This window comes from Euleptes europaea, chromosome 4, assembly GCF_029931775.1.
Source record: "Euleptes europaea isolate rEulEur1 chromosome 4, rEulEur1.hap1, whole genome shotgun sequence".
NCBI lineage: Eukaryota > Metazoa > Chordata > Lepidosauria > Squamata > Sphaerodactylidae > Euleptes > Euleptes europaea.
Window position 1 is genome coordinate 9,447,215 of NC_079315.1, and position 22,891 is coordinate 9,470,105.

At 43.6% G+C, this 22,891-nt stretch overlaps 1 protein-coding gene across 1 annotated transcript in view; it reads left to right on the forward strand.

Moving 5' to 3' along the window:
* MAN1A2 (mannosidase alpha class 1A member 2) overlaps nucleotides 1-22,891 on the forward strand; it is a 65,744-nt gene that overhangs the window by 18,338 nt on the left and 24,515 nt on the right. The window contains exons 2-3 of the mRNA XM_056848295.1: nucleotides 11,093-11,348; nucleotides 17,088-17,184. Of these exons, the coding sequence (XP_056704273.1) occupies nucleotides 11,093-11,348; nucleotides 17,088-17,184 (353 nt within the window). The remainder of the gene's footprint in view (nucleotides 1-11,092; nucleotides 11,349-17,087; nucleotides 17,185-22,891) is intronic.

A 22,891-nucleotide genomic window follows, 5' to 3' on the forward strand; every position in this document is an offset into this window, starting at 1 on the left:
GCAGTGTGTATGTGAAGTATTATAGCAGTGTGTGTGTGTGTGCAGTACTCACACAACTTTTGATCTTAAATTATGTGTCTTTTGCAGTTTAGTCCGGAAAGTATCTAAGACCAGGCTCTTGAATCTTTCTGTGAATCTTGTCCCCACCCCCATTCCCCGGCCATGGTGCCCTGGGATAAAATTCAAGTGGGACTTTGTAGAATAGTCCTTAGTTAGAGAATAGTACTTAGTTATGAGATGTCAAGAGGCGCTGGAAAAGACAGTCATGCTAGGAAAAGTTGAGGGCAGCAGGAAAAGAGGAAGACCCAACAAGAGATGGACTGACTCACTAAAGGAAGCCACAGCCCTCAATTTGCAAGATCTGAGCAAGGCTGTCAAAGATAGGACATTGATTGATTCATAGGGTCACCATGAGTCGGAAGCGACTTGACACACTTAACACACACCACTTAGTTAGATGCTGTGTCCATGGTTTCAATGCATGGTCAAGACCTCCAGTGGGTCATACAGCCCCGCCTGTTGGGTTGGGGAGCCCCTACTGAGCTGCCATTTCTGGCTGCTTTGTAGAAGTACCTGCTGTTGGTGTGCCTACATAAAAAGCCACCGCTCCATAGTTCCTGCTTCTCTTGATGTGTTCTCTGAAAAGAGCTGCAGGATAGCTTTTTTAGCCCAGGCAGGGTCAGAGATTCTGGCTCCACCTCTTCCTGTCACGTGACTTATTGTGGTGCTGTGTGCTTCTGCCGCTCCTTGGATTCCATGCTGCAGCCTGCCCGTGGCTGACTGTGGGTCCTGGCTCTGCAAAGATTGAAGACCACTGTTCCATGCCCCAGGGAAGCTGTGTTTAGCCCGTCACTATTTTCCCGTAAGGGTTATTGCCATGTATACTCCCCGTTTGTGTGCCTCCTGTACACCCACACAAATGCTGAAGATTTAAGTTTAGCTTTGGATCTGCAAAATGTTTTACTAGAAACTCACCCCCATGTTTAATCTGGAAAGCAAATAGAGGAAGATGATATCCTTTCCTGTCAAGCAAGGTGTCTCGTTTTGACAGTTCATAAATACCCAAGTCATTTTCAGTTGCTAAATGTCATGAATATTGGTTCTCTTGTGATGATTCTACCTACACTTCGGCCATTCTCTTATTTTTGTATTGTTTGGGCTGATCTTTCCTATTCTGTAACTTCTGGTTAGCTTTCGGTTTGCTTTCTCTGTATTTGCATTCTGCTTGTTTTTGTTTTTTGTTCAGCATTTTCTTCTGTTTCATATCCTGCTTTGTGTTTTAATTCTTGTTATGTTTTCATATGTATTTAAGCTCTGGCTTTAATTTTTTTTAACAATGTCTTTTTTGTTTGTTTTAATGGCGATTAAGATGTGATTTTATTATGTTTGTTTTGATTTGTTAGCTGCCTTGGTGGCCTTTATGAGGGCAGAAAGATGGAATACAAATTTTGTTAAATAAAATAAATCCTTTGCCAGCCAGCTGGTTAAATAAACTATATCTTTTGCCAGCCAGTGGCCTGGGGAAGTTGTCCTTTCCTCAGGTTGTGATGAAGGGTACATAACACTGGAGGGGAGAGTCCCCTAGTGGGAGAAACAGAGTGTAATGGCTTCTACTGGATATAGAAAACATCGATTTAAGCAGGTACCTTTCACTGCTAGCTGACTGGCTCCAGTATAGTGACCTGTGCCAACCCCAGAGAGGGGAAAAGAAGAAAAAATGCCTTTGACATGAGGGATTATCCCTTTTTCTGCAGTTCTGAGTAACTTGCCCGAGAGGTGTTCAGAAAATGTGTCCAATCCCAAAGGAAAGAGAAATGTAGCATGCTTATTTTAAGTAAAAAAGTAAGGTGCTTAGGTATGAGAAAAAGAGTTAAGACCAAAAAAAAAGGCGGAGGCTTGGAATAAGTCCAGATCTAACTGTGATCTGGTGAAAAGGGCAAGAGTCTGCCCTCTGTTCTCATAAGAACATAAGAAAAGCCCTGCTGGATCAGACCCAGGTCCATCAAGTCCAGCCGTCTGTTCACACAGTGGCCAACCAGGTGCCTCTAGAAAGCCCACAAACAAGACCGCTGCAGCAGCACCATCCTGCCTGTGTTCCACAGCACCTAAGATAATAGGTATGTTCCTCTGGTCCTGGAGAGAATTGGTATGCATCATGACTAGTATCCATTTTAATTAGTAGCCATGAATACCCCTTTCCTCCATCTGCGATTGTCGGGAACAAAACAAAGAACCAGTGGCTTTGAGATTCTTTATATAGAAAAGTGACACTTGGTGCCAAGGTCCCCTTTTGGCTTAATCTTCCGTGGAAAACTGGGGCTCATCCCCTTTCATCTCGATGTACAGGAGTGTATGTGTGTGTGCCTAGTCCATTGAAAAAGTGTGGGGAGACTAGTTCACATTGCTGAGTTGTCTAGTGATCACAGCTGCCAGACTTGATAATCTCCCCAGGCTGCAATGCTTCTCCCTCTCAGCTCCTGGGCCATACTAGGGTTTGGTTACATAGATAAGCTGCTTTGTCTTAGATAAAATAGAAAAGGGGAATTTGAGAATGGAATGCTTTAGCCTTGCAGCACAAAAATACACAGAGTTGATTTTCTTCCTTTCAGAACTCCTATTTCAACTAGGCTAAGTGCCCTGACCTGAAGGCTCCAGGCTAGACTGATCTTAGAAGCTAAGCAGGGTTGGCCCTGGTAAGTATTTGAATGGGAGACCTCCAAGGAATACCAGGGTCATGATGCAGAGGCAGGCAATGGCAAACCACCTCTGTTAGTCTCTTGCCTTGAAAACCCTATTGGGTTGCCATAAGTCAGCTGTGACTTGATGGCACTTTCCATCACGAAATACTGCAGATTGCTAGAAATAATCTGCCTGACTTTCTGGCTCTGAAAGCCCTGTGAAGGCTATTCTGATGTTGTTTTCATCCAGCTGAATTAGGAAAGCCAGACAAAAAGCTGTGCCCCATGTACATGAAAGACTGTGTAACCATAAATGTGCAGGCAAACAAGAGTTGCATGATCCCATTTTTATGTCTCTGTGCCTCCAAGGAGCTCAAGATGATATGGGGTTTTACCCTCCTTCAACTGGTCTTCCCAACGATCTTCTGTGGTACCTTAGGTTAAGAAAGTGTGGCTGGCCCAAAGCCATCCGGTGTGATTTATGGTTTAGAGCAGGGGTGTCAAACATACAGCCCGATTCGGCCCCCTGAGAGCTCTTATCCGGCCTGCGATCCAGCCAAGGCAGCCACACATACCTCGGTCTGGGCTGGGGGCCCTGCTGTGGGGTCGCCAGTCAAGGCAGCCACCTCCCCCCAGTCCCTATATGGGCTGGCGAGGCATGGCCTGGCCTGACCAAGTGACATTAATGTCGTATGTAGCCCTCGTAACAAAATGAATTCAACACCCCGGTTTAGAGGGTATTTGAATTCATGTCTCTTTGAGTTCAGCATCCTAACCGCTGCACCATGTTGGCTATGTAAGCTTTTAGATTTGATTTGTCATCTCTTGGTGTTCTGCTTATTTTCCCCACATTTATTCTAAACCTTTTAGAACTCTATGGAAATGTTTCATTCTTTCAATTATTACTCAGGTGTTGTTGCTCAACCAAGTATCTATAGTGAAGTTGTGCTTTATTCATAATCTGTGTACTCTAATATAGTCATCGTTCTGTGGTTGCCAAACACAGCAACAGATTTCTGTTGATTTTCTTATTCCTTGACAGAAATAATTTTAATTTGTTCGTGTTTCACTGACACAGGGAGATAATTTGCAAAAACTCACCTGTATAAGAGGGTTTGACAAATCCCAGACACCAGTTTGCCATGGTGCCTAGAATTTTAACTTAAGGTGCCTGGTATTTTCAACAAACACAACCTGCCACTCCCCTCAGCAGATCTTATTCACTCTCTTTACCTAGTCATAAACTGGGGGGACTCTGATAGTTTTTGAAAACTCTGTCCCACCCGAACTATGAGAATGAGGCAGACAGAGCTTCCAGTTCACCCAAAGACCTGATGGCTGCCTGGGAAACAATTGCTGTTTTGCATGGGTGTGTGTGCCCTGACCTGGATGGCCCAGGCTAGCCTGATCTCGTCAGATCTCAGAAGCTAAGCAGGGTCAATCCTGGTTAGTAATTGAATGGGATTCCACCAAGAAATACCAGGATCACTATACAGAAGAAGGCACTGGCAAACCACCTCTGTTAGTCTCCTGCCTTGGAAACCCTACGGGGTTGCCATAAGTCGGCTGCGACTTGACGGCACTTTACACACACACACACACACACACACACACACACACGTGTGTGTGTAATTGAACCCAGCATTCTTCCACAAGATTCTCCATTTCATTTTCTGGGATTCATTTTCTTTCATATTTTAAGAATTATTTAGATACCCCAGTAGTTTGTATAAAACCAGACAGATGACAATTGCCTACTAGTTATTCGAAAATTGCTACTGTGATGGTAGCTTTTGTTTTTGTATTAATATTAAATTTAATTAAAACAATTTTTGAAAGAGAAAGAGGTGGAGCTGGTTTCTAAATTTTTGGGCTGTTTCTTGGATCTGAACAAAAGTTGTTGAGACTGCCTTAGGACTGGTCTAAAATATGTTAACGTGACGACCTTACATATTTCATGGTAAGTGTAATGTAAGTGTTTACACAAGGGCTCAATGTGAACTGCTGCACGCTGGGCCCAGATTGGATCATACCCTTAACTGTTGGCCATTGAAGCAACTACTGAGTGTTCCATGAATTTGCATTAAGAAAAAGCATAGGTGTTATCCTTCATGTATATTATGACGTTTTCCCCAAGTACTGTACATTAAATTTGACAGAACTGTTTGAGGTTGGATCCAGATGAAACACCATTAAGAACATAAGAAAGGCCCTGCTGGATCAGAACAAGGCCCATCAAATCCAGCAATCTGTTCACACAGTGGCCAACCAGGTGCCTCTAGGAAGCCACAAACAAGACGACTGCAGCAGCACCATCTTGCCTGTGTTCCACAGCACCTAATGTAATAGTCATGCTCCTCTGATACTAGAGAGAATAGGTATGCAGCACGACTAGTATCCATTTTGACTGGTAGCCATGGATAGCCCTTTCCTCCATGAATATGTCCACTCCCCTCTTAAAGCCCTCCAAGCTGGCAGCCATCACCACATCCTGGGGCAGGGAGTTCCACAATTTAACTATGCGTTGTGTGAAAAAATACTTCCTTTTATCGGTTTTGAATCTCTCACCCTCCAGCTTCAGCAGATGACCCCGTGTTCTAGTATTATGGGAGAGGGAGAAAAACCTTTCCCTGTCCACTCTCTCCAAACCATGCCTAATTTTATTGATCCTTATCATGTCTCCCCTTAGCCGCCTTCTTTCCAAGCTAAACAACCCTAAGCGTCCTAACCGCTCCCCATAGGACAGTTGCTGTTGTTCCCTAATAATTTTGGTTGCTCTTTTCTGCACCTTCTCAAGCTCTGTAGTATCCTTTTTAAGTGTGGTGACCAAAACTCTACACAGTATTCCAAGTGTGATCTCACCATAGATTTGTACGGCAGTATGATATCAGCAGTTTTATTCTCTATTCCTCATCTAATTATGGCCAGCATGGAATTTGCCTTTTTTGCAGCAGCCGCACACTGGGGTGACATCTTCATTGAGCTATCCACTACCACCCCAAGATCCCTTTCTTGGTCTGTCGCTGCCAGCACAGATCCCATCAGTGTATATGTGAAGTTGGGATTTTTTGTCCCAATATGCATCACTTTACATTTATTCACGTTGAATCTCATTTGCCATTTTAATGCCCATTCTTCCAGTATGTAGAGATCCTTCTGGAGCTCTTCACAGTCCGATTTTGTTTTAACCACCCTAAATAATTCGGTGTCATCTGCAAACTTGGCTACTTCACTGTTTAACCCCAACTCCAGGTCATTGATGAACAGGTTGAAAAGCACCGGTCGCATCACATCCCTGAGGCACCCCACTGCTCACATCCCTCCATTGTGAGAACTGACCATTGATTCCTACTCTCTGCTTCCTATTTTTCAGCCAGCTCTCAATCCATAAGAGGACTTGTCCTCTTATCCCATGACTATGAAGTTTGCTTAGCAATCTTTGGTGGGGGACTTTGCCAAAAACCTTTTGGAAATCGAAATACACAATATCCACAGGCTCATTCCTGTCCACATGCTTATTGACGCTTTCAAAAAACTCTTAATAGGTTAGTGAGACAGGACCCACCCTTACGGAAGCCATGTTGGGTTTTGCCCAGCAGACCTTGTCCTTCTATATGCTTGACAATTCTATCTTTAATAATGCTTTCCACCAATTTACCCGGAACAGACATTAAGCTAACTGCCTGTAATTTCCTGGGTCCCCCCTGGAACCTTTTTAATAAATGGGTGTTCCATTGGCCATTCTCCAGTCCTCTGGTACAGAGGCTGATCGAAGGGACATATTACGTATCTTTGTTAGAAGTTCAGCAATTTCCCATTTGAGTTCTTGAAGAACTCTAGGATGAATACCGTCTGGTCCCTGTGACTTGTTAGTTTGCAGTTTGTCTAGACATTCTAGGACTTCCTGCCTTGTTACCACTATTCATTATATTGTATATGTTGTGGTGGCGGCAATCTTGCCAGATATAGCATTTTTTCCCTTCCAACATAAGAGCGGAGAGCTTGAAATTGGCTTAGTGCCTGGGTGTAGAAAGCCTGTTGTGTAAAGGAACACACCAGTGTTATATTAAAGCCGTTTTTTCTATTCTATTTCTTCTGTTCCTTGTTAGTAATGAAACAAAGAACAGTTTACATATGTAAACCTTTTGATTTGGCTTGTTTCCTGGGCTTATTCTCAAAAAAATATGTTTAATATTACAGAAAAGTTAGAACTTGGAGGTTGATTCAGCTTATTCTTAGAAAAGAACCAAAGTAAATGTTAATTGAAAGCCAGAGCATTCTAGTTTTCTTCTTCTTGGACCTTCTTCTCTAAAGTTCTTGGGCCTTTCAGAAGTCAGTTTATTCGCCACTGTATCTCTACTGCTTTTGAAACCATAGTAAACATGTCAACAGTATTGGCTTATTAAAGGCAAAGTCTTGTATTCTGGTGACAGATCCATTACCTTTCCAAATTATCTGAATGAGTTTTCCTGAGCAGTGGAAGCTCCCGGGCAAGTTCTTTCTTTGGGGAGGGGTGTGGCTCAGTGGTAGAGCATCTGCTTGGCGTGCAGAAGGTCCCAGGTTCAATCCCCAGTATCTCCAGTTAAAGGGATCAGGCAAGTAGGTGATGGGAACAACCCCTGCCTGAGACCCTGGAGAGCCGCTGCCAGTGTGAGTAGACAGTACTAACTTCGATGGACCAAGGGTCTGATTCAGTGGAAGGCAGTTTCATGTGTTCATGTGAGTAATTTTGTATGTGTGCATGCATGCACACAGACCAAGGGTTGGTTGGATCCAGAGGTACCCTTCTGATTATGGAATTCTTTGTCTTCTACATGTGGAAGGGCTGTTTGACACCTTGAGCAAGAGCGTTGCAATGAAAAACGTGTGACTGAATCTAAGTCTGTCTCCTAACAGTGCATGAGAAGAGATTTCAGGGCTCTTGTGAACCCTTCTGCTAGTCCTGGGGAAAGCATTTGCAAAAGTGTATCAATGGCTAGGTTTTCTTCCACTGACACCATTTTGGATCTGTTCGAGTTAAAGGGACTGTTCTCACCTCTGATCTTGAAAAGCTTAGATTTGTGGTCTTAATCCCAGCTCAGGAAAATTAGAACCGGAATCTTTGAGGATTTGTTCTATATCAGCATTTTTTAAATTCACTGCCTTGCGGCCAGAAAGGCCCCACAACTACCTGAGGCAGCTAAAAATAAAATCAAAGATTTAAAACATCCAGTCCATTAAAAATCATCCTGTCATCTCTCGGTTGGTCATTTAAGCTCCAAGGTCATTTTGGAACTGGAGTGTCATTATGTGAGAGGACTGTAGGGACATATCACTATTGAGAGCCAGCGTGGTATAGTGGTTAAGAGCGGTGGTTTAGAGCGGTGGAGTCTGATCTGGAGAACCGGGTTTGATTCCTTACTCCTCCATATGAGTGGCGGAGGCTAATCTGGTGAACTGGGTTTGTTTACCCACTCCTCCACATGAAGCCAGCTGGGTGACCTTGGGCTAGTCACAGCTCTCTCAGCCCCACCTACTGTGAGGGATTGCTCTGTTCCGTGTCTGGACTGTCCGTACAAGCGACAGCCCAGGTCTCTGTCAGGTCTCTGTCAGTAGAAGGGTTCAGGCCTTGGCTGGACCGTTTCCCATTTAGGCCCCCGCTGGTTAGGCCCCCGCTGGAATGTCCCGCTCTCTTTCCTTTTCTCATTCTCCCTCCTCCCTCCTCCGACCTTGGCTTTCTCAGGCTTGAGTTAACGAGCTCCTCTGATGTCTTTGATGTGTATTCAGTAGTTTAGCCCAGCGCTGTTATCTCTTGGTTCTCAAAACATGTAACCGACGTCTGCATTATAGAACTGTTTATATTCTAGCCCTTTTGACTATGTGAGCACTTGTAGCTTTGGACCATGTAGGCCCTGACCATACCTGATGCCTTCCAATAAACTTACCTGCTTCTGAACGGTCGTCTGAGCGAGTGATTTTATGGAAATTGCCCAGGGAGGTTGGAGAACCTCACACCTACCTCACAGGGTGTCTGTTGTGGGGAGGGGAAGGGAAGGTGATTGTAAGCCAGTTTGATTCTTAAGTGGTAGAGGAAGTCAGCAGATAAACACCAACTCCTACTCCTCCTCTTCTTCCTTTTTTCCCCCATAGAGGGAAGGAGTTGGGGGCGGTGTATAGGTCCTGACCAACTGCATGTCAAAGAACCAGCCATCCTTAAAGGACCAAACAGTGCTTCAGACACCTGTATCACATGACTTACTGACAACTGGCATCTAAAATCTCCCCAAACCACGCAGACTTCATCAGCAAACCATTTGTGCAGAAGTATCACAGTTAATAGCCGAATCACTCTTTTGAGACTCCTACCTTTGGGAATCAACTTTCCAAGGTCTTGCTCTGAGCACTCAGACACTGTTCTAGGGGCTTCTCAGGAACCTGCACACGCAGCCCCTAATCTGAGCAGTCCAGCTGGCAGTGGGGTTGCCCCTTCTGGCCATGCTGCCTTAAAGTCATGATGCAAACCTATTCCCTCCAGGATCAGAGGAGCATGCCGAATATATTAGGTGCTGTGGAACAGGTGGGATAAAGCTGCTGCAGTCGTCTTGTTTGTGGGCTTCCTAGACGCACCTGGTTGGCCGCTGTGTGAATAGACTGCTGGACTTGATGGGCCTTGGTCTGCTCCAGCAGGGCTTTTCTTATGTTCTTAAAGTGATCTTTTTTTTCCTGGTTGAAAGGGGGAGGAAATGGAGCCCTGCGGAGCCAAGCTCCGCTACACTTCCCCCCCCCCCCCACACACACTTGAATCGCTTCTGTAACTTCAAATAGTTTCTAATGTCTCGTTTCTACAGTAAAGCTAATTTGCATGCATTGTTCTTATTAGCAGGGACCCCCCCTTTTTTTAGTAGTGGAGGGGGTATTTTTATCTCTCCCCCCCCTTCCTGTGCTGCCTGGAAAAGCTTCTGGGAGAATAAAAATTAGAGCTGGCAAGTACACAGCTTATGGCATGCACTGCATGGTACTAATTCCTCATCCAGTCGTTGCAAGGTACTATAATCCGATAGGGCTCCGTTTCTCTCCAGCATGTTTAATTGGATTGGAGGAAATGCTTTTTCTTGTATCCTGCCTAACCTTTGCCCTCCGGGACGCTTGTTAGCTTCAAAGTGCTCAAATCTTATAGCATCTTTGAGGGATGGGGGTGGGGGGTGGAGGGTGGGGATTAGTTTCACGAGTCGTGCGTTCATTCTTCTCCCTTCTCCTCTTACCCTGCCGAATGCTGTACATTTTTACGTGTTTGAGCATGGGCTTTTCCACTCTGCCCCACTCCGCTTTTCAGCACTTCCTGGGAGGGAGGGAGCACGCTTCATCCTCATGAGGCCCTGGTGTGGTTTTCCACTTAAAAAAAAGTTTCCATAGTAATATTTGTCTGCATCTTTGGAGGTACCCCAGTTATGCCTGTTTGGAGGTACCCGTGTCTTGGTTGTGGATTGCCTCATTTCACTACTCTGTTGATAGGCATGGGACCATCAGTTTGTTGCTAGAAGGGATGATGATGAAACAGCCTGTTTTTAGTGGGGGAAGGTGTAAAAATTGGGATTTAAGTAGTTGGTTAAAGAAATTAGTGTGGACGATGCATAATGAAGAAGAAGAGTTGGTTTTTATGTGCCGACTTTCTCTACCACTTAAGGAAGAATCAAACTGGCTTACAATCACTTTCCCTTCTCCTCCCTACAACAGACACCTTATGAGGTAGGTGGGGCTGAGAGAGCTTGAAGACAGCTGTGACTAGCCCAAGGTCACCCAGCTGGCTTCATGGGTAGGAGTAGGGAACCAACCCAGTTCACCAGATCAGTGCCCGCCACTCATGTGGAGGAGTGGGGAATCAAACTCGGTTCTCCAGATCACTGCTCCAAACCACCGCTCTTAACCACTACACCACGCTGGTGATATTTTGAGCCCTCCTTTCTCTTCTGGTGTAGAGATCCGTACATGGATCGGTAGATCTGCAGCTGTGCAGGAGATGCAAATGTTGTCTGTTGTTACGATGTTGCATTCACATCACCTGAACATGGTATTTTTGGGTGGATACTCTCAGCATTGAGCTGCGAGTACTGAAAAATGAAATGAACTTTTGCATTTGAGGAAGAGCTCTCTAAATCATGGGCATTTCCTGAGTTCTGATGTCAGCTACCTCGATTTAGAAGCTTGGAGTTCAACATATATAGAACTTCAAAAACCTATTAATGTACTGTTGGTAGATATTTAGCAGAACCCCTAACATTTCAGTTAAAATAAAACATATACTATTGCTTCATAACGGCAAGTGGTCTTCATCACCTGCTATTTTGGTACCTTCCATAATATTTTCCCAAAGCAGGGCTTTAATTTCCTTTAAGAAATTAATCTTCTGACTCCTTTTTTAAAAAAAACAACAACAGGGAAGAAGAAGAACGTTTGAGGAATAAAATCCGCGCAGATCACGAGAAAGCTCTTGAGGAAGCGAAAGAGAAGTTGAAGAAGTCGCACAGTGAGCTCCAAGCAGAAATTCAGACCGAGAAGAACAAGATAATCCAGAGCCTGAAGAACAAAGGCAGCAAGCCTTTGCCCCCAGTCCCGGTGCCGAGTCTCGTAGGCATCAAGAGTGGCGACCCCACGGACCCAGACATTCGAGAAAAAAGGGACAAAATTAAAGAGGTAACAGAGATTGCGCCGTCGCTCCTAGCTTTGTTTTCTGCTACAGACCTCTCATACTGTTTGGCAGCTGTGCCTCCCCCCCCCCCCCCACACACACTGAGGTGTGTTCTACATTGTGAGTTGCTATGTTGTGTGTCTTGCTTTGGTTTGTGGGTTAAGGCAAGAGCAGACCACAAGAAACATGCCAGCCTGTTGGTTAAGAATGGTGGGGTGCTTAACACCAGCCGCTGTGGAGGCATCTTGAAAGTGACGAGAGGTATAGCCATCTTCAAGTACTTGAAGGGCTGTCATACATAGAGGACGGTGCCGAGTTGTTTTATGTTGCCCCAGAGGGTCAGACCAGAACCAACGGATTGAAATTCAATCAAAACAGTTTCCGTCTAGATAGTAGGAAAAACTTTCTAACAGTTAGAGTGGTTCCTCAGTGGAACAGGCTTTCTCAGGAGGTGGTGAGTTCTCCTTTCCTGGAGGCTTTTAAGCAGAGGCTGGATGGCCATCTGTCAGCTATACTGATTCTATGACCTTGGGCAGATGATGAGAGGGAGGGCATCTTGGCCATCTTCTGGGCATGGAGTAGGGGTCACTGGGGGTGTGCGGGGGAGGTAGTTGTGAATTTCCTGCATTGTACGGGGGGTTGGACTGGATAACCCTGGTGGTCCCTTCCAACTCTATAATTTGGTGATTCTGTTCTGTGATTCTGTGGTAAGTTCAGGCTTGCCTCTTGCCTTCTCTCGCTGAAAGCGTTGCCCACTTCATTGTCTTCGGGCAGCCCCACAGTTGCCTGGCGTCACACAGACCGCAGCCGCGGAAGTGTCCTCGCGAGCCCAGGATGGTCTGCTTTCACTTAACGTGGCGCTTCCTCTTCAGTGCTGGCTTTATCTAGCCGTAATTGGAAAAATAAGCAGTATGCAGATAGGAGGGCGTCGATACTTAGACATTTGACGTTATAAAGGAAGCGTGGCCATCTGCACTTCATTTCCCCTGGATTAAATCCTGTAATTAAAGATCAGCCTTTTTTAAAACAGAAATTCAGTATTTCAAAATCGCACGAATAATTTTTGGAGGCTATGTGATCGTTTACCTTATTGATTCATTTAACATGTTTTTATCTCTTTTCCACAATGCTCAAAGCACTTTCCAAATAGAAACCAAACATCAAACAGGTTTTAGGACTTGAATCGGCCTTTAGATGTCAAATTAAAACCAGTGCCAAAAGTATTGTAACAATTCAAACCAAAAAGCCCCCCCCCCCAACTTTGCGGCTTTATTCTGCCATCTGAATTGTAAGATAGATAGTGCTGGATCATGAAATGGGTTACAACCGTCATACAAGGTGTATGACAGTGATTCTGCCTGAGGCAATTCATAGAATCATAGAGTTGGAATGGGCCATACAGGCCATCTAGCCCAACCCCCCTACTTAATGCAGGATCAGCCTAGAGCATCCCTGACAAGTGTTTGTCCAGCCTCTGTTTAAAGACTTCCAGTGAGGGGGAGCTCACCACTTCCCTAGGTAGCTGATTCCACTGTCGAACAACTCTTACTGTAAAAAGTTTCCCCCTAATATCCAGCCGCTACCTTTCCATCCTCAATTTAATTCTCCAATATGTGCAAACCTGGTGACTAGCTCCCTGAATTCCATATTCCTATCAAGCACCCGTATGTCTAATCTAAATTCTTGTTGCCTGCAGGTTTATACTGGAACAAGCAGGGAAACCCACAAGGACTTGTGGGGGTCCTCTCTTTTCCCCCTGTATCTGCCTCTCTGCTTGATAGCCTCTCCCCTTTTCCTCCCACCCACCAACTTACCTACCTTGATCTGCCCTCTCTCTCTCTCCCTCCCCCCATCTTTAGCTTTCGCTCCTCTTCCCCCACCCGGGGGGAAAGTCTGGCCAAGTTGTGAAAGCTGTGCTGTAGTAAGTCGCTTTGGGGGAAGTTGACCTCCTGCAGGCCTGGCCAAATTGTACAAGATGCATGGTGGCAAACTGCCCAGCAGCTGGGCCTGGTTGAGTCATGAACACATGGAGCTGCCTGATACTGAATCAGACCCTTGGTCCATCAAAGTCAGTGTTGTCTACTCAGACCGGCGGCGGCTTTCCAGGGCCTCAGGCAGAGTTGCCGGGGATTGAACCTGGGACCTTCTGTATGCCAAGCAGAGCCTCTACCGCTGAGCCACTGAACTCATGTGAGTTGTGTGGTAGTGAATCTCCCTGTAGGTGTCACCAGGCCCTTGCAAATGCTTCCTTCACTGGGGAGGCAGCAGGGCCCTTTCCAGTCTCCCCCCACTGCTTTTGATTTAACAGAAACCAAGGCTTGGCACGCTCAGAAATATTGTGTCAATTGGAGTTCTTAGAGGGAGTAGGCTGAAGACTGATGGAATGGTTAGTTTTAAGGTAATAACTGTTGATTGGTTGGTTTAATGTTACGTGTGTTTAAATTGTTCTAAAAACTACAATTTGTTGTGGTTGCCTTCCTAGTAAGTTCCCAAAAATGGCCACCGAGATCTCAGAACTTAGTCTTGTGAGAGCTCAGGGGACCACCTGTGAGGAGCGGCTAAAATGCTTAGGGCTGTTTAGCTTGGAAAGAAGGCGGTTAAGGGGAGACATGATAGAGGTCTATGAAATTATGCATGGTGTGGAGAGAGTGTACAGGGAGAAGCTTTTCTCCCTCTCTCATCATACTAAAACGTGGGGTCATCTGCTGAAGCTGGAGGGTGAGAGATTCAAAACAGATACAAGGAAGTATTTCTTCATACAAGGCATAGTTAAATTGTGAAACTCCCTGCCCCAGGATGTGGTGATAGCTGCCAACTTGGAAGGCTTTAAGAGGGGAGTGGACATGTTCATGGAGGAGAAGGGTATTCATGGCTACTAGTAAAAATGGATGCTAGTCATGATGCATACCTGTTCTCTCCAGGATAAGAGGAGCGGGCCTCTTATATTAGGTGCTGTGGAATACAGGCTGGATAATGCTGCTGCAGTCTTCTTGTTTGTGGGCTTCCTAGAGGCACCTGGTTGGCCACTGTGTGAACAGACTGCTGGACTTGATGGGCCTGGGTCTGATCCAGCATGGCCTTTCTTATGTTCTTATTTGTTTCTTAAAGCTGCAGATGCTGTTTGTATTATTTGGGGGGATTTTTAATCCTCCAGTGCATTTTATTTAGATCTCAGATTTGTCTGCAAACCTGGGGCTTCCCGTAGGTGTGTAGAGAAATCCCCCAAGCCTGTCCCTGGCTCTATTGTGTGGATTTTTGATCCAAACTATGGCCCAGTTCAGAAATATATATCTGATGGGCTGATTTCAAGAGAAAGCCATATGCAACGTGGCTTATGGCAGGTGCGTCTGAATATGCCACTGTTGTGTGATCGTTGTATTTGATGGATAATTTGATTCCTCCTGTGTTCTTTGTATTCATTTTATTGCTAAGATGTCACTTCTACATATACAGCAGCTTGAATCCTTCCTCTGGGCTAAGCCACGTTTGTAGGGTCTCTGCCACTGGAGGACGGTTTCAAACTTGGCTGAGCAAAGTGGTAGGATAAAAGCCAGCCCTTTCTCTCACTTTCCTTCAATTACAACAGGTTCATTTTTATCTCCTGACTTTTCTCTTGTTGAACCATCCAATTTGTTTGGTTTGTGTTTGTGTTCCGTGGAGTTACCATACCAATAAATGGGTTGTGTAATGACTTCCCTTAATTCAGATTGTTATGATTGCAGTTTAATTTATTAAAAAAAATTGTTTTTATTTTGGGATCATGTTTTGACTACTGGGTAGGTTATTAAAAAAGAGAGAGAGAGAGAATGGAGAGTATCCCCCTTCTTACAAGAGCTTATGGGCTGCACCAGATTATTTAGCACTCCATGCAGTGGTGATAGATCAGCTTCTGACTTCTGCAATGTCATGCTGCAGAATCCGGCACTGAATAAAGTCTAGTAGCCCACTATACTAAAAAATTAAAAAGGGGGGTTGGAATCCGCAAGAGAACAGAGAAAATACTCACTGATTATTGTCGAAGGCTTTCACGGTCAGAGTTCATTGGTTCTCGTAGGTTATCCGGGCTGTGTAACCGTGGTCTTGGTATTTTCTTTCCTGACATTTCGCCAGCAGCTGTGGCCAGCATCTTCAGAGGAGTAACACTGAAGGACAGTGTCTCTCAGTGTCAAGTGTGTAGGAAGAGTAATATATAGTCAGAAAGGGGTTGGGTTTGAGCTGAATCAATGTCCTGCAAAAAGTAACAAAGGTAATGTGCTAACCATTGTCCTGTAAGTATCAAGATAATGTGCTAATGAGGGTGTGGTATGTACTCACTGATTGCTGCTGTATCTGGAGGAACCTCTGAATGTGTCTTTTTGTTGCTGCTTATACTCAAAATATGTCATAAGGAAATATAGAAAAAGTTTCCGTCCAGACATTAGGAAGAATTTTCTAACAGTTAGAGCGGTTCCTCAGTAGAACATGCTTCCTCAGGAGGTGGCAAGCACTCCTTCCCTGGAGGTTTTTAAGCAGAGGCTAGATGGCCATCTGTCAGCAATGCTGATTCTGTGAACTTAGGCAGATGATGAGAGGGAGGGCATCTTGGCCATTTTCTGGGCATGGAGTAGGGGTCACTGGGGGCATGGGGGGGAAGTAGTTGTGAATTTCCTGTCTTGTGCAGGGGGTTGGACTAGATGACCCTCGTGGTCCCTTCCAACTCTACGATTCTGTAAACTCTGAAATAATGGATCTTTTCTTGTAATGGCTTGACATTGAAAGTCATCTCAGAATATTAATGGACTAGTGGTGAAAGCACTCTTACACAAAAAAACTCAAGTGAATCCCAGTTCTGATTTCATAATGGAGTGTATAATCCGTAGACAAAATGGCAGTTGTGGGTGGAGAGCCTTGTCAGTTACATCTGTTTCCTTATAGCGACGTCTTGTTTTTTGTTCCGTCTGTCTTGTTGTGATTTTGTACAATATGAAATAGTCCTGAGAAGCTTTTTGGGATCAAACCTTTAAAAATATTTAGTGAAAATATTAAAATATGGCATTAAAATATGTTCAGCTAAACTCGTTATGTTCCTGATTGCTGGTTCAGTTTTACAGCTCCTTTGGAGAGGAAGTTACGTTTGTTGAGATCAGAGTTGGTCCAGTTGCCCGAAACTTCTTCATTATGCTTGTAATTCTTTGCTGTGTGCATTTGTTATTTTATCAGTCTCCTTTTCGCACTGCAGCTTCGATCTGTGATTGCATCTTTTTATTACCGTTTGAACCAAAAGCAAACAAAATACAAAGTTGCTCAAAGTAAATGAACCAGAAGAGGCGTATTTTTTGAAGGCCAATGTGAAAAGAAAGCTCTAACCATGCTTTGGGCTGAATGTCAAAAATCATCCACACAGGTGTTTCTGCAGCTCTTCTGCCCACCTACTGGAATGTATTGGGCTAGCAGCTATTTAGATTAACTATCTCTTGTCCGCTTTCCCCTATGAAAAGGAGCATCATCATTTGCTTTGACAACATAGTATATTTTGCAACATGATAATCATATTGATTTGGAAACACTTCTAGACTTCTTTCAAGATCCATTTCGGTTGCCCAGAAAGCTGGTCCTATGTTGCTTACCTCCGCTGACAGAGATGGAAGCCCATACATCTGTTAGGATGAGTGTCTGAATCAAAGGATTTGACTGAAAATATCGATGGAGGATACCAAACATTGGTAATCTGTTGAATGATCCCAACTTTGTTTTCTGTTCCCTAGATGATGAAACATGCCTGGGACAATTACCGACAATATGGATGGGGACATAACGAACTGAAACCCATTGCTAGGAAAGGACATTCCACAAATATATTTGGTAGGTTGTTTATTCCAAAAGCTATTCGTAAAAAGTTCCACATTAACATCCTTTGTTCATACCATAGAACCATGGATATGTTTGAAATAAAGTGAATTAGAGAGTGCCATTGAGCCATTTAAGGAACTGTTACTCAGCAGGTTCATGGAAGTTATATTTTTTTGAAAAAGATATCTTGGATAGGGTACACGTGGATCTAAATCACTGCTCCTCTTTGTAGGTTTGGTTCAGATCAAAATCCAAATATGTAACTCCACCGATGAAGAGTTCTTAGAAGATGAGGAACACCCATGGGGGTCGGGTTGCTTCTTCAGTTTCTGGTACCCCAGAAAACTTCTTTGCTCCTCTGTGACTTGAAAGCAAAACAAAACTGGGAGGTGTCATGTAGTTCCTTAGGCGCTGTTGCCCATAAGTGCTAACTTGGCTACTAGATTTCCGCCTCCTTCCTTCCCCTGGGTCCTTTCCCTTAAATGTTTTCATATTGTCCCTTCCCTTCGGGGTGTTTCTTGTTATTTTTTTTCCATCTCCATCCTCCCCCCTCCCCAGGATTGAGACACACCAGTGAAGGGGCATGGAGGCATGACCACCTCCAGATATCATCCTCCTCAAATGTGGAGTTTCCAGATGCCATCGGGGTGGGATTGAACTTGTTGAATTTTAAATTGGCTATGCTGTATTGTATGACGTTTTTGTTTAATCATGATTATATTGTATTTTATGTGGTGTTAGCCGCCCTGATCCCAGTTTGACAGGGCAATTTGGGATACAAATAAAATAATAATGATGATGATGGTTACTATGATTGCTATTATTACTACTATTACTATTATTACTATTACTCATGAACACATGAAGTTGCCTTATACTGAATCAGACCCGTGGTCCATCAAAGTCAGTATTGTCTACTCAGACCAGCAGTGGCTCTCCAGGGTCTCAGGCAGAGGTCTTTCTCATCATAAGAACATAAGAAAGGCCCTGCTGGATCAGACCAAGGTCCATCGAGTCCAGCAGTCTGTTCACACAGTGGCCAACCAGGTGCCTCTAAGAAGCCACAAACAAGACGACTGCAGCAGCACCATCTTGCCTGTGTTCCACCGCACCCAAAATAATAGGCATGCTCCTCTGATACTAGAGAGAATAGGTATGCATCATGACTAGTATCCATTCTAACTAATAGCCATGAATACCCCTTTCCTCCATGAATATGTCCACTCCCCTCTTTTTTTTTTAAAATAAATTTTATTGGTTTTTAAAACTATAAATTCTTCATAATTTTTAACAACAATTTAAAACTAATGTCAAAATCACTATTACATCAATTGTTGTCTTGATTACAAGTAAACATAAAAGGAACAAATTGACTTCCCCACCACCTCCGTCTACCTCTTAATAAAGTATTACAATCCGTCGTTAATATATTCTGATCCTAATATTAATCTCATTATAAAGTTTCATGTCATATAAAATTTTACATTCTGGAGCAGAGTAAAGAGTAACCTTCCATTTTTCCCAGATCTTATACATTTTCACAATAATTCATCCAAGCCTCCCATTTTCCCATAAATTATTCATTATCTCTTTGATTTAATGTATCGTATTAATTTCTCCCTCTCCACCAGCTCTAACATTTTAATAATCCAATCCCTTTTTTCTGAAACATTTGTCCCTTTCTATTTGGCTGCATAAGATGATCTTGCAGCCATTGCAACGTAAATTTTAAAATGTCCTTTGAATTTAAATGTCATTCAAAATCATACCAAGTAACATCATCTCCAATATTTTAGGAATATTTTTCTGTATAATCAATCTTATTTCATTGTAAATCATATCCCAAGTCTTTCACCTTATCACAAGTCCACCCCTTATGAGAAAGGAAAAAAGAAAAACCAATATCCTTATTACATTTCCAACATATTCCTTAAAGTGATATTCACATTACTATTGATAATTCAAAAATATATTTATATCTCATCCATAATCTATATAAGGAGGACTTGATTACATAATCCCGAAATGATGTCTAAATCTTCACTACACCGTAAATAGCCATGCCTCCCATCCACACTGTCGAAGCCTTCCAAATCCAACAGTCATATTTAAACCAGTCCTTTAGCCATGGTCTAATATTTCCTTCTGCATTTGAAGTAGGTCAGACAGATGTAAGAACAGGGTCTCTTTATTCTCTCTCATCTCTTCAGGCAGGTTGCGTAAACAAAGGTAATTTTCTCTGACCTTCATCTCCATCATGGCTTCAATCTGTTTTTCTTGACCTTCTATCTTCTTCTTTGTTTCCTTACATCCTTCCATAACTTTTTTAACTGAAAAGTCCATTGTTTGCATGTCTGCTTTCATAGTCACAGGCAGGTTACGTTCTTGATCTTCTATCTTCTTCTTTGTATCCTTGTGTTCTTCCATAACTTTTTACAGAAGAATCCATTACTTGCATGTCTGTATTGGTAGTCATCATTTGAGCCTTAACATCTTTTATGTCTTCTGTAACCAGATCCAACTTCTGATTAAATATTTGTGATGATTGGTCAAGAGTAGTCATCATTGAAATCAGTTGAGCCATCTGTGTTGATATCTGTTTTAATTGTTTAACTGTCGCCTCAGATTGTTTGGCTAACATGTCCTGCACTTTTTTTTCCATGGTAAAGTTCTGTAAAGTTTCCTTTGATTTTGTAAAGGCAGGGCTATGTAGTAAGCCGGAACAGGGACGAGTTCCAGACATTTACATAAGTAACTAAGCTGAAAAATTGATGTTCATCTGGCAGGAGTCCATTACATGTAATTAGTAGAGAGTGTTTCTTTGACCAGCTTAAATATTTTTTCGGGTTGAAGAGATTAATATTTAGCCTTAAAATAACTTTTTAAAATTAACAGTACCAACGAGTTTTACCAGACGCTCTAGGTCGGCAAAACCAGGAAGTATTCTGGAAGTTACCTCGTCGCGGACCTTCTATCGTCTCTTCTCTATGGTTGTTACCTTCAGGAATGATTTTAATGTAGCACGAGTAAGACGAATTTCCGGTCCTACGACCTGCTTCCTGTTGATTTGCTTGCCGAACAATAGAGAGGGATAGTGGATGAAGCGCAGAGTCTTCCGGTTTAAGATATCCCCATTGTTATGAAACGTGGCTGGAGGACTCTTTTTACACCGGACAAGTTCTCAAAGGTTTCTCCCTCCCCTTCCTTTAAGAACGCGTCGGATTGGCAGATCTTAAGTCAATCATTCAAGCTCGTTGTTTTAGTTTAAGCTGATCAGTTTGATAAGGTTCCTGCTGCTTTATCTGATGGATCTCATACAGCAAAGTCATCCAGTTCAATTAAGGGAGGAACGAGGTTACCAGGAATGTTTTCTTCTATCCCCCTGTTGTTCGATAATGCCAGTGAAGAACGAAATATTCTTATCTACTCACTTGGGCGTCTGGAGGTGAGGTTCTAATCTTAATGTAGTCCTTATGATGTTTATAAGGTGGTGGAGGGTAGAGTCTAATGCCGAAGTTGCGCTCTGGCGATTTCAATCCCTTCGTGCCCGCGGGACCAGCATCTAAATCGCCGGGGGACTTAATGAAGCTCCCTCGGAGTATTTAGGAGATCAAACCGCATAAATGGCTGCAGGGAGTTCCTGCTTCCCAGCCCACTTGCAAGGGCTGGGTTGGGGTGCAGTAAATCACCCCAAATTAAACGCAAACTTGGATTCCCCCCAGGAGCCCCTGGGAGAACGTGGCACTCAGCCCAGCGTCACCACCGGAAGTCATCTCACCACCGGAAGTCATCAGTATGTCCACTCCCCTCTTAAAGCCCTCCAAGCTGGCAGCCATCACCACATCCTGGGGCAGGGAGTTCCACAATTTAACTATGCGTTGTGTGAAAAAATACTTCCTTTTATCTGTTTTGAATCTCTCACCCTCCAGCTTCAGCAGATGACCTCGTGTTCTAGTATTATGGGAGAGGGAGAAAAAGTTTTCCCTGTCCACTCTCTCCAAACCGTGCATAATTTTATTGATCTCTAGCATGTCTCCCCTTAGCCACCTTCTTTCCGAGCTAAACAGCCCTAAGCGTCTTAACCGCTCCCCATAGGACAGTTGCTGTTGTTCCTTAATCATTTTGGTTGCTCTTTCCTGAACCTTCTCAAGCTCTGTAATATCCTTTTTTAGGTGTGGTGACCAGAACTGTACACAGTATTCCAAGTGTGGTCTCACCATAGATTTGTATCAGCAGTTTTATTCTCTATTCCTCGTCTAATTATGGCCAGCATGGAATTTGCCTTTTTTACAGCAGCCGCACACTGGGCTTCATTAAGTTATCCACTACCACCCCAAGATCCCTTTCTTGGTCTGTTGCTGCCAGCACAGATCCCATCAGTGTATATGTGAAGTTGGGATTTTTTGTCCCAATATGCATCACTTTACACTTACATTGAATCTCATTTGCCATTTTAATGCCCATTCTTCCAGTATGTAGAGATCCTTCTGGAGCTCTTCACAGTCCGATTTTGTTTTAACCACCCTAAATAATTTGGTGTCATCTGCAAACTTGGCTACTTCACTGTTTAACCCCAACTCCAGGTCATTGATGCACAGGTTGAAAAGCACCGGTCCCAACACAGATCCCTGAGGCACCCCACTGCTCACATCCCTCCATTGTGAGAACTGACCATTGATTCCTATTCTCTGCTTCCTATTTTTCAGCCAGCTCTCAATCCATGAGAGGACTTGTCCTCTTATCCCATGACTATGAAGTTTGCTTAGCAGTCTTTGGTGGGGGACTTTGTCAAAAGCTTTTTGGAAATCCAAATACACAATATCCACAGGCTCATTCCTGTCCACATGCTTACTGACGCTTTCAAAAAACTCTAATAGGTTAGTGAGACAGGACCTACCCTTACGGAAGCCATGTTGGGTTTTGCCCAGCAGACCTTGCCCTTCTATATGCTTGAAAATTCTATCTTTAATAATGCTTTCCACCAATTTACCCGGAACAGACGTTAAGCTAACTGGCCTGTAATTTCCTGGGTCCCCCCTGGAACCTTTTTTGTAAATGACTGTTACATTGGCCATTCTCCAGTCCTCTGGTACAGAGGCTGATTGAAGGGACATATTACATATCTTTGTTAGAAGTTCAGCAATTTCCCATTTGAGTTCTTGAAGAACTATAGCATGTATACCGTCTGGTCCCTGTGACTTGTTAGTTTGCAGTTTGTCTAGACATTCTAGGACTTCGCCTTGTTACCACTATTTGCCTCAGTTCCTCATTTTCCCCTCTCCAAAATCTCTGTTCAGGAGAAGGAATCTGCCCTGTATCTTCAACAGTGAAGACATATGAGAAGAATTCATTTAGTTTTTCAGCAATCGCTTTATCCTCCTTTAGAGTTCCTTTACTCCCATTGTCATCCAATGGTCCAACCGCTTCCCTAGCTGGTTTCCTACTCCTAATATACTTAAAGAATTTCTTATTGTTTGTTTTGATGTGTTTAGCAATATGCCCCTCAAAACCTTTTTTTGCAGCTCTAATTATCTGCTTGCATTTCCTTTGTGCAAGTTTGTGTTTGCTTCTGTACACCTTCGTTTGGGCAAACCTTCCAGTCTCTGAAGGAAGACTTTTTTTCTCTAATTGCTTCCTTCACCTTACCCGTTAGCCATGGTGGTAACCTCTTGGACTTGTTACTACCTTTCCTGACCTGCGGTATACAAGCTAGCTGAGC